The sequence below is a fragment of the Asterias rubens genome, chromosome 6, assembly GCF_902459465.1.
Source record: "Asterias rubens chromosome 6, eAstRub1.3, whole genome shotgun sequence".
Classification (NCBI taxonomy): Eukaryota; Metazoa; Echinodermata; class Asteroidea; order Forcipulatida; family Asteriidae; genus Asterias; species Asterias rubens.
This window is the reverse complement of record NC_047067.1, coordinates 13,184,399-13,196,816: the sequence shown is the minus strand read 5'-3', so window position 1 is coordinate 13,196,816 and position 12,418 is coordinate 13,184,399. Positions and strand designations below refer to the sequence as shown.

Genomic DNA, 12,418 nt, shown 5'->3' with positions numbered 1-12,418 from the left:
TCAGTTAGTTTGCAACATGGCCACTCAGAAAAAAATAGCAATCAATTCATCGGATAAGCAAGTGTCCCTCCCCCCCCCCCCCCTCCCACAGGATTGTTTGAAACAAGGGAGATGGGGGAAAAACATTTTGGAAGTTTTGCCCTAGCATGCTAAATTGAAAGTGCCATCTGGGGCATTCTAATGTTTTGGCAATTTGACCTGAAATGGAAAACATTTTTTGACATGTTCTATAAGTTCCTTAGTTGCGATTTCTTAGCTGTATTAGTCAAAAGAGTGTTTAATTAAAAATAATAATAAATTTGAAACAAATTAATCCAACTTCACAAATTAATGTTTTTCTATTTGCCAAACTAATAGTTTGGAGACCACTCTTGATCAATGAACTCCATTTCCCAGGAGCTAAAAAAAACAAAAAATATTCAAAACCATTTGATGAAATCCATTCAATGTGCACAAACGACCTTGTAGTCCTGAGCCAGCCAACAAGCTTACCAATATGTTTCTTCTACACATTGAGGACTTACCTGATAATGTCATTTTTCATCTGAAGGTAAATGATGTAGAAGCATCGGGCATCAATTGGGCATCTGAAGGAGACCGTCTTCTTGTCAGTCAAATGTGCATCAAGCTCGCAGACATTGCTGGCCCTACCAAGACCTTTGATCTCCACTTTAGCTGGACAATGGGTATCTCTGAGGAGTTTTATGAGCAGGTAATGTACAAGGTCCCCTGCTTAAGGGTAGGGGTGTGCCGTGTTGTAGCTGAGCGGTATAGTTCGGCCAGAGTTGTAGTGTTGTCCCAAGCAACTGCGTGTGGGTTCGAATCTCGGTCATGACACTTGTGCCCTTGATCAGAGCAAGGCACTTAAACATAATTGCTTCATAAAAAGTTGGGATGGAAGTGCCTTCTGCTCAAGCAGCCAGGCTCCTAGTGGATTGTGAAACGGTAACCTTGTGGAAGTGTTGTGGCCGAGCGGTTAAGAGCACCAAATTCAAACTCTGGTGTTTCTGATCGGCAGAGTGTGGGTTTAAATCCCGAGCTGTGACACTTCTGTCTTTAAGCAAGACACTTAAATATTGCTTTGTCCTTCGCATGGGACGTAAAACTGTTGGTCCAATGTGTTGTGTAAACGCATGTAAAAGAACCCAGTACACTTATCGAAAAGAGAAGGGGTTCGCCCCGGTGTCATGGCGGGATTGGCTGCATATTGCGCCACAGCAACTCGTAAACCATTACATGGTGCTAAGTATTAGCTCATATATCTCAAACTTCCTCCCACTTCTTGCAGTAATAATACCTGGCGCTTTGTATCCTTTGGCAAAAGGCGCGTTATAAATATGGTTATTATTAGTACTATTAACCTGTTTCCAGAGATGTGTTTTCAATGTCAAGTCTAAGTTCAAGACCAGAGTGAGCTTGGTGACATTCAAGTTGTGGTCATGAGTAACAAAAGGTTGATTCTGAGTTAATGAAACCCTGAAGCTTGCGTATAAATCGACATTACGTAGTTGACAAAACCAAACGGTGACCCACCTTTAAGCTGTTCCCTTATTCTATCTATAATCTTAGATGAAAGTACCACAAATCAACCAATGGCTTAGCTAGTTTCCCCCATCTACTATTTCACACAGTTGGTCTATTTCACCATAACACCTTATGCATTGACATCATTCAACTGCTATCTTGGAGATAAACTGATGATGAAACAATGGAAATGCACATATTTGTATGCGCCATGCAAGGGATTGACCAAAGAACAATTGGCCTTTTGACCTCGAGGTGAGGGTGTCTTTTTAAATGACGTGACTGGCATAAGGTCTTTTTAAGTGATCCGACTTTTATCAAAGTAGAAAGTAATCACTTGAGATTTTTGTTTGTCTTGTAGGGTGATGACGAGAGAAAACTTGGCCTTCCCGTTTCACCCTACATGGACCGAGGTGCTCCTCAATTAGCTAAACTCCAAGAAGGTTTCATCAATCACCTTGTTGGACCTCTCTGTAACGCCTACGGATCGGCCGGTTTACTCCCAGGAAGATGGGTGGATGAAGATGAAAATGAAGGTAAAAAGCCTGGATCATACTTCCTACGAATGCGATATTCAAATTATTCGTTGCAAACTTCTGGGGTAAAAAATCGTATCGTATTCGCATTTGCAGGAGCTGTATGAACAGGGCCCAATTTCATAGAGCTGCTAAGCACAAAAATTTGCTTAGCATGAAATTTCTTCCTTGATAAAAACAGGATTACCAACCAAATTTCCAAGTGATTTTCACGATAAGCAAGCAACAGTTGAATACCAGTAACAAGCAATATGCAACAAAGGGAAATTTGGTCGGTAGTCCTGTTTTTATCAAGGAAGAAATTTCATGCTACCATAAGCAAATTTTCGTGCTCAGCAGCTCTATGAAACCGGGCCTAGGGCTATAGATTGATTGAGAAGGGGCTGTGTCTTCATGATCAAAGCTTGTGGCTGTACATGTAATTATGAACTCTCTCGATTTCCAAGAGCTGCTTAAGCAGAAAATGCTGTGGAAAAAAAGTCAAAAAAAAAGCAGGCTATCAGCAACAGACACATGTAGTACATGTGAGATGGTATTTTGGTTGGTAAACTTATTCTGTTAAGCGTAATTTTGTTGTGCTTAGCTACTTTTTATGTTCAGCAGAAAAAAGGTAACTGGCCAAATACCATTTCAAATGTACCATTTGTAAAATTGGTATCCTTCTCCTTTTTATTTAGCAGGAAATTGCTCAAAATTATTTTAGCATGTACAACGGGCATAAGCAACACTCCTGAAAACATTGCTGTGTGATTTTCACTTTTTATTCTCAAAAAAATTACTACTAATGAAGCTGAAACTTCCACAGGTAAATTGTATTACATACATCTTCGTTCACAAGGACTACAGATTCATGTCATGGCCAAAAACTTGATCTACAAAAGGTTTCAAAACCCATTAAGTCACACTTTCAATAGTTGATTTGAGATTTGAGGCCAGTCAGAAAAAGAAAAAAAAATTGCCCTTTTTTTTTTTTTTTCCCCCATACACCGATGCTTTACCCATACACATCTATTATAAAGTTGACTTTGAGAATTGCAAACTGAGCTAATGCCTACTTCTTTTTTCGGGCCTCCTTCTTGAGCAGACGCATGAGGATCTATTTTTTCACCAGAATGACGCCAAAGTGGAACAAAACGTATTTTGATTACCCACCTCCCCTTAGAAAAACAGGAACTAGGCCATTCCATGTAAACATGCTCAATTGACATACAGCAGGCTCTTTGAATTGGTGCTCGGTAAAATCTCCATTTAGAGAAATCGGTCATTCCTATGGCAACCAATCCATGTACTCAATGAACCAGGTTAAATAATCACCGTTGATTTATCCAATTTTGTTGTATTCATGGTCACCTATAATTGAACTTAGTAACCAGCATGTATTACTCTCCTGCGGCATGTTTAAAGGTAATATACATATGGGATTGGTAGGGATTCAAATCATTACTCCTTGTTAGTCTGAAAGCTTACTGATTATCAAGTACATACTGTACATGTAGAACTTTTTTTTTCTGTGAAATATCTCCCTCTGAAGTGATGTCATATTGGAGAAATCTGTATACGAAAACTTTTTAAAAAAAAGAGAGGTTTTTATGTCGGACTTGAAACTTTGCGTGGTCAAAGTTTAAGTAAGAGAGGTTTGCAATAACACCATGTAATATTATCTTTTGATGAGTAGTGTTGGTTCTGTCAACAACCCACTCTTTCTTGATCCAACACTACTCAAAAGAGATTTTCAAAGAATTGTCAACTACTACCGATTCTTTTCAGAACCAACCGATTTTCACATGATGTTACTGCAAACCTCTCTGAGCTGAATTTTGTTGTTACAACCAAAATTAAGGACAATGTAATTACAATCTGAATATGATGTATAGTTTTCACTTTTTCTCCAGACTCACACCAGGGATTAAGGACAAATTTTCACTGGATTGTTATTCATGTATTGACCCCTTGCACACGCTCACCATTTCGGTGGGCAATATATGTAGGTTTACGTGTAAACGCTGTGTCGCCTAAATGCGCACTTAACTAAATAACGCACAGTGACATTGCCCACCAAATGGTGCATCCAAGATTATTCTGATGATGACGTCAGGTGAAATGGGTCAAAATGGTTGATGACATAAAAAATGAGCACTGTCTGCAACTGTTTCATCAGCTCTACCAATCCTGTATAACACCTTTAATTCCTTGTTCGTGGTTACCAGTTGATTGGACAGTTACTAAGGTCTGTGACTCACTGTGTTTTTGATTGACAGGTGAGAAGGCGGAGCCTAAGGAAGAGACGTCACCCCTGGGTCTACTGCTCCATCAAGAGATTAAAGAGGAAGGAGATGATATCGAAGAAGAGGATACATCAAGTGAGGGAGGACCAAGTAAGTTAAAGACACTGGACACTATTGGTAATTGTCAAAGTCAGTCTTCTCACTTGGTGTATCTCGAACATATGCACAAAATTACAATTCTGTAACAATTTGAGCTCAATTGTTCGTCGGAGTTGCAAGATAATAATGAAAGAAAAAACGCCCTTGTCACACAAAGTTGTGTGCTTTTAGATGCTTGATTTCGAGACCTCAAAATCATATTCTGAGGTCTCAAAATCAAATTCGTGGAAAATATACTTCTTTCTCGAAAAAGTACATTACTTCAGAGAGATCTGTTTCTCACAATGTTTTATACTATCAACAGCTCCCCATTACTCATTACCAAGTAAGTTTTTATGCTACATGTAAAAATTATTTTGAGTAATTACCAAAAGTGTCCACTGCTTTTAAAACCAAGAGAATATATACTAAAAGCAGGCCTTGAATTCTGCTCTTGAAGGGGCCAGCAATTTTCCTCGCGTAAGGAGCACTTCTATGAGAAAAATGTAAATTTGTTTGCGATCTTTGCAAATTGCATCACAGCGAAAGCACAGGGCACCACGACAATTATATTGTTGGCGCAGTGGGTTAATTAGAGGCCTGGGAAAGTAACAACCAATGGTTTGACGAATCAGAGAAATTGTAAAGATGTTAAATTTGCACAGGGGATAAAGAATATTCATTTTGGTTTTGACCCATACACCGATGTGTGTTAGCACTGTCTGTATACTCACTACTTACCCGAGTTCTGTGAAGAAACAAAATCACAGGCATATTACTCGAGTGGGATTCGAACCCGCGATCAGAGAAGTGTTTGACTGTTTATTATTTATATCAGATGGCGAAATCAGAAATTTATATTTGCGAGGGCAAGTGATCGGTAAAGCCTAGCCCAGTACATGTATGTCAAACCCATTGATATTATTTGGTTTAACTCATAAACAAATGTCTGATAAGCGCTCTATACTTGGACTTGTCAAATTCCTTTGGAAAAAATCCCATCATATTACTAGGCTGGAATTGGAACCCATGAATATAGGATTTGAACTGCATCTAGCTACCAGGCAATCTCGCTGGTTTAGTGGTAAGACAACTGCTCTGGAACCAAAGGTCGTGGGTTCATATCCCATCCAAGTAATATGCCTGTGGATTTTGTTTCACTCACAGGAAACTGGAAATTACTGAGTGCTTAACAAAGATCAATGTATGGGTTAAACCAAATAAAATGTTCTTTATTCCTTATGCAAATTTTACATCTGTTTAATAGACCTTTCTTATGAAATATGCTAATTACATTCACGCATGCATACAGACCTTGTTGGTTGGCAAATGCCATAGAGATGTGCACTAAGCAGACGCACAATGGCATCTGCGTTAAGCCGCCATTAGCAACATATAAAACAGCGCAATGTTGCCAACCAAAATGTTAGTGAATATGCGCTATGTGCACTTTACACATTTCATGGGAAGGGTCTATTAATTTGTGTGATTTCTTTATTTGTTTTATTTCTTGCAGTGGAGTCAAAGCTCCGCTTGAAGAGTGGTAAGAACAAGCAGCGGAAGATGGTCAGCATCTTGACCAAGCATCTCAAGGAGAATCACGACCACTGGATCAAAGTCTTAAAGGAAGAGGACGACGCCAAGAGACGGGAAGACAAGAAGGACGGTAAGGATGAAGGCGGGATGGCACCAATTAGAGAAGACTCTGAGGAGAGGAATTCCGACGATAAAGGGGAGGACGATGAGCGGATAGAGGAGGAAGTAGAAGAAGAAGAATTGAAAGAGATTAAAGAAGACTCCAGGGGGTTGGAGGTCAGATGTAGAGCCAGCTCGGATGAAGAACAGGATAGATGAGATTAGGGGATTAGGAAATGGATTAACAATGAGGATTAATGTGATTCACTGCAGGAGAGTCATCCACAAATGCAGACAAAACTTTTGAAATTTACGAAGAAGAATAATCAAAAGGTCCCATCTTTCATATTTAAGATGTGAGAAAAAAAATCAGATGTTGGCTTCGGAACCGCTTTCAGTTAAGCGCAATGGCTGTGGACGAAAGTCAGTGTGACTTAACATTTACCATAGAAGAGATGGTATTGACGAGTATTTGATGGTCAGAAATAATCTAGTATAACCCGGTTAGGGTGGTTCTAAATGTTATACGGAGGGACTAGTTGTACTGTGAAGTTCTATAAAGTGTTGTGGGAGGATAGGGGAATTTTAAGCAACACAAATCATGCAAAGCATTGTCATAATATAACAGTATTGAGTGGCCTGTATAAGAAAAGGAATGATAAACTATTGCCAGTTTATTTGTTGTTGAATAATGAAAGCAAGTAACGTCTTGTGTAGTGCTATAAGTTTATATTACACACAAATCTAACCTGCAATTTACTTCTGTGCTAATGAGTCTAGTATTACTTGGTAACTGATTAGTTTTACTTTAAATTGGCTACATTACTCACTAGTGTAACTTGGTAACTAATAAGTGTGAATTAGTTACCTAAAGGTGTTACTTAGTAACCCACTTGTGTTACAATGTACTTCATAACTAAATTGGTGTGACATAGTTACCCTCTAGTGTCTTGGTAACTGCTATGTTACTTGGTAACTATTTAGTGTTACCATGTTACTTGGTAACTTCTTAGAGTTACATGGTTAATGCTAGAAGTTACATGGTAACTACATGTACTAAGTGCTACTGAGTTACCAACTAGTAACAGTTGGTAACTAGCTGTAATATAACTGGTGTTAACATGTTTACCGCAATGACATTATTATGGCTATCATTGGCTCAAACGCACTTATAAAAGACTGTCACCGGTGTAAGTCGAACAATGTACGTGTACATACCTGTCCTTTTTATTATGGGGACAAAACGCAGATGAATTCAGTTCCATGTGTGTATATATTTTATTATACTTTAAATATAAGTACAACTTAGTTATAGGAATTATTTTTTAAGATGTGCTGCAATTTTTTCCATTGAAGATGTTTTTTATTATTATTGTTATTGTTGTTGTTGTTGTTGTTGTTTTTGTTTTTGTTGTTGTTTTTACTATGCGGGCCTTAAGTATTAGGTATGTGATTAAGCAGGACTATGTACATTTTAGCGTGGATGCATTATTGATATTTAGACGAGTAAAAAAAGAGACTTTGTTGACGCTGCACGACATCAGGGTAGCTATTATTGTATTAGGGTGAGTATAAATATTCATGTTCTGTGGGTCATGAATATTTATTAATTCAAGGTAATTTATGCACACTTTCTAAAATCATCTGTCAAGATCAGGTATAGGGAAAGATGGGTGTCGCATTGGTGGTAGGTGTTTGTAAAAAACTGGAAACTGGAGGGTGTACGTAATTACATGTACTTTACTTGGACTAGTACAAGTCCTTAATATTTATTTCAATTGGGCATTTGTTTTAGCAAGTTTTAATCCCTTTTGATTCATACCTCAGTATTTTTTAGCGAGTTTACCCGCATGACTTGGTGTTAACAATATTGTACAGACTCCTAGTGAGTATAATGCACAGGGAATTACCGTTATAACAGGCTTGCAATCTTAGCTCAATTTGAGGGTAAATACACATACACATTTAACATCCAAATAGCTTTTAAAATGCCGTTTTGCATGCTCTTTTTCATATGGTTTTCGATTTGTGGTGACACCATGTGTTTCATCAACTTTTATTTGTAGAATTTAGTTTGGATAAGAACTAGTCTTACATAGGTCAGATAAGAACTAGTCCTGATGCTCAAGTCTGTTGAGGATAGTCCTGCTTAGTTCTGATAAGATCTAGTTCTGCAAAGAACTAGTCCTACTTATTTCTGATCAGAACTATTCTAGCTTATATAAGAACTATTCCTGCTTATTTTTGATAAGAATTACTTCTGCAAAGAACTAGTCCTACTTCTGATAAGAACTATTCTAGCTTATAATAACTGGTTCTGGTTCTGGAAAGAACTAGTCATACTTACTTCTGATAAGAACTAGTCGTGCTTAGTTCTGATGAGAAATAGTCCTGCTTATTTCTGATAAGATCTAGTTCTACAAAGAACTAGTCCTACTTATTTCTGATCAGAACTATTCTAGCTTACATAAGAACTAGTCCTGCTTAGTTATGATAAGAATTAATTCTGCAAAGAACTAGTCCTACTTCTGATAAGAACTATTCTAGCTTATAATAACTGGTTCTGGTTCTGGAAAGAACTAGTCATACTTACTTCTGATAAGAACTCGTCGTGCTTAGTTCTGATGAGAAATAGTCCTGCTTATTTCTGATAAGATCTAGTTCTGCAAAGAACTAGTCCTACTTATTTCTGATCACAACTTTTGTAGCTTATATAAGAACTTTTCCTGCTTAGTTCTGATAAGATTTACTTCTGCAAAGAACTTGTCCTACTTCTGATAAGAACTATTCTAGCTTATAATAACTAGTCCTGCTTAGCTCTGATAAGAACTGGTTCTGGTTCTGGAAAGAACTAGTCATACTTACTTTTGATACGAACTATTCTAGCTTTAGTTCTGATGAGAACTACTCCTGCTTAGAACTACATGTAGTTCTGGAAAGAACTAGTCATACTTAGTTCTGATAATAACTATTCTAGCTTAGTTCTGATGAGAACTAGTCCTGCTTAGAACTAGTTCCTGAAAGAACTAGTCATACTAAATTCTGATAAGAACTATGCTAGCTTAGTTCTGATGAGAACTAGTCCTGCTTAGGTCTGATAACAGTTGGTCGTGCTTAGTTCTGTTTAGAAATAGTCCTGCTTAATTCTGATAATAACTTGAAATTTTGATCTACCGTCACAGAGAAGATTGTTGGGGGACTTCTTGTGTCTTTACAATCCCTGGGTGAGACATATACTCCCTTGCTTGTGTTCAACCACTTTCTTTTTTGTTCTCATAAGAAAACGACATTTATTAAAAGTGATTTGTTTTCCTTTGTATGAAAATTAGGTTCCCTCCAACCAATTCACCCACTTCAAGGAAATCTGGTAATTATTAATTGGTTACAATTGTACAAGTACCACCCGTACTGATGGTGCATATTCAGCTTGTATTCAAAACTACAGGCTCCATCCACCTAAAATACACATTTTAAATAGACATATTCATAATTATTATCAAAATTTTATTAGCTCTAAATTAAGTATTATCCATCTGGTGGGTTTTCAAAGTCCCTGTTAATTTTTTCAAGTGACAATTAAAATTAATAAGCAAACAAACATGAAATTAAAGACAGTTTCTCTAATAACAAATACAGGGTGTTGGTGAGGATTTGAGCTTGAAGTTACTACACTTTGTTGAGAAAAGCCCCATATAAAATGTAAAGATTCATTACTTTGAACATTGTTTTGTATTATGAAAGATCTTTGTTTTTTCATCTCAGGTAGTCACCGTTCTGTTAGTTTTACTCGTTCTGTCTTTTTTCAAATCTTTGAAAAATGACACCCTAAAACCCAGTGTTTTCTTGTAAAGAAACATGTTGTGTTTTTAGTTGCCAAAATGTTCGTCTTTCATTTTTTTTTAATTATAATAAATTTGAGATTTTATTTAGTTTTATAACATTTTAAAAGCCAATATTGGAATAGTTTTTTATAAATTCGGCATGAAAAACATCGTCACACTCATCTGCTATATTGTTTGAACAGATTTGTTCATGCTTCAAAACCTAGTGAGTCTTTAAGGCCCATGTACATAGTTGGTGATTATCAAAGACAAGTACCTGCTCTTTATGTGACCAGCCGTCGATTTCATCAAACTTTCTCCTAACTTAGGATTAGTCTTAGGACATACGACAAGTTAAATTCTGTATCCGAATATGTTAGGACGCTTTGAACCCATTCTAAGTAAGGACGGGTTACTCGTCCTAACTCAAGATAGGATTAATCCTAACGGATTGAATTCTGTATCCAAAAAATATGTTAAGACGCCTTGAACCCATTCTAAGAAAGGACGGGTTACTCGTCCCAACTCGAGATAGGATTAATCCTAACGTTTCCCGAAATCGACTGCTGTCATAGTACATGAAATAACAAACCTGTGAAAACTGTTGTTCAATTGGTCATTCGAGTGACAAGAAGGTACATGAAGTGAACCTCTATTTTCTAATGTTTTTTACTTTTTTAGAAATATGGTTGGTCTCGCGAGATCAAAATTAATTGTTTGGCTCAGTTCTCAAATACTACATGTATATCATTTCAGGCATCAAATTTTCAAGGGAAGTATCTACCATGAATATCTTTGTGCCATGTAAGTTATGTGCAAAACTCAAGTAAGAAACCATCTTAGGGGGACCACCAATATTGGGGCTAGATAGCTCAGTTGGTAGAGCGTAACACGTTAATGTACATTACAGAATTAACAGGTTCACAAGAAAGTGAAAGGCTCTTAGTCAATTTTGCTTTGTTCAATCCTAAATTATGAAAATCTTTAACATAAATTACTTTTCATTGTTGTACACACCCTTTAAGACCTCAAAGGTAGATTTGTGTGAGTGGCTACTTTTAAGCGAAAGGAGAAGTGAAGTACAGCTCTATGAGTAATGCTTCTTACAAAATGTCTTTGACCATTTAGTGCATTTATGCATGAATTGTCTCTCTACATAACTGAATGTCAGTGCCCTGAGGAAAGGACAATGTCCCGTAAACTGAGGCAATCACTTATAGATTTGACTGTTTCACTGTTAGAGATGTTCAATAAGAGTATATGATGCACGTTTACACATGTCTTACTTGACTTGTCCCCTGTGGTTATGAACCACATGTACATATAGACATCTTGCTTGTAGTCAATTCTCATTCCTCTTGATTCACACGAGAGCAATTTAACAAGGGTCCCTTGCTAAATTGTAGCATGGGTTACACAATGTACCTCGTGTATTTAGCAAGGGACCCTTGCTAAATTGCTCTTGTGTGAAAGGGGCATATTTGGACACTCGTAAATTCCAAATGCTAGAACTTTTTGAGCATTCGTGGAATTCACAAATTCATGTTTCCCTATGTTTCATTCAAGTCTGCAGACTTCCAATGTTCTTTTGTGGTATTCATTTTCTTATTAATGTGTTGTTGATTCCAAACCCTATTTGGATATACAATGTATACAGATTCAAGGCGGAATGGAAGGAAATTGTGGTTAAAGGCTTATGTGTTAAACGCACCATCTGTTTTGATAGGGTAGATAACATGAATGAATTTGTAAGCAGCCAATCATATAAAAGGTACCAAACTAGAACCTGTAAATAATTTTGGTTTAAGTTTAATGCATGTCCATTCAACAAAAGGAAAGGTGGAGGGGTGGGGCCTCTTCGGTCTGGGGAGGGGGAATTGAATTGGTCTTTAATTTCACATAATGTAACTCTTTAACCTCTGTACCCTGCACTCTTATCAGAAAATTCAATGACTTAACTTACATTTTTTTTTTTTTTTACTATTTAATCAGTATCGGATTTGAAAAATTAAATTATTTTTTAGTAAACTCTGCTGGACAGCTATGAAAATATATTTAAAAAATATTTTTGTTAAAATGAAATTGATTCTACAAAAGGAATGCATGCCTATCTTAGTTTAACATATTTACTCAATTAATAGTTTTCAGTTGCTTATAAGAATAACTGAAACTAATGTGAGTCTACTACAAATTGAAGTATTCACCTAGCGTCATAATGTCACTGAAAACCTAGAAGCTGTTTTCCAACTGTCACTTAGTGTCACAACACCTTTGGGCTATTTCTACACGTACCTAGTGTCACTTGTTGTCATTGAATACCACATGTGTGCTCTTTGGTTTTAAATTCTTCTTTTTAATCAGTTTCAAAGAACTATATTGCGTGTTTGAATTATTTGAAAAAGTTTACTTATAATATATACATGTTAATAAAATTATGTTATATTTGTATTTTATGAGTAGCCTTTAGAAAGGATATTTTAACCCGTCACAAATCAATGTAATTTGATTTGCATCGTTCTGTAAAAAGACCCTTAAAAAA

General features: G+C 36.7%; 1 protein-coding gene across 2 annotated transcripts in view; it reads left to right on the top strand.

Moving 5' to 3' along the window:
- The window catches only part of LOC117291490 (cGMP-inhibited 3',5'-cyclic phosphodiesterase A-like), a 61,995-nt gene extending 49,577 nt beyond the window's left edge, over positions 1 to 12,418 (top strand). For both annotated transcript variants that reach the window (XM_033773228.1, XM_033773227.1), the window contains exons 10-13: positions 551 to 712; positions 1,886 to 2,060; positions 4,319 to 4,435; positions 5,940 to 12,418. In XM_033773228.1, the coding sequence (XP_033629119.1) occupies positions 551 to 712; positions 1,886 to 2,060; positions 4,319 to 4,435; positions 5,940 to 6,277 (792 nt within the window). In that variant the 3' untranslated portion in view covers positions 6,278 to 12,418. The remainder of the gene's footprint in view (positions 1 to 550; positions 713 to 1,885; positions 2,061 to 4,318; positions 4,436 to 5,939) is intronic.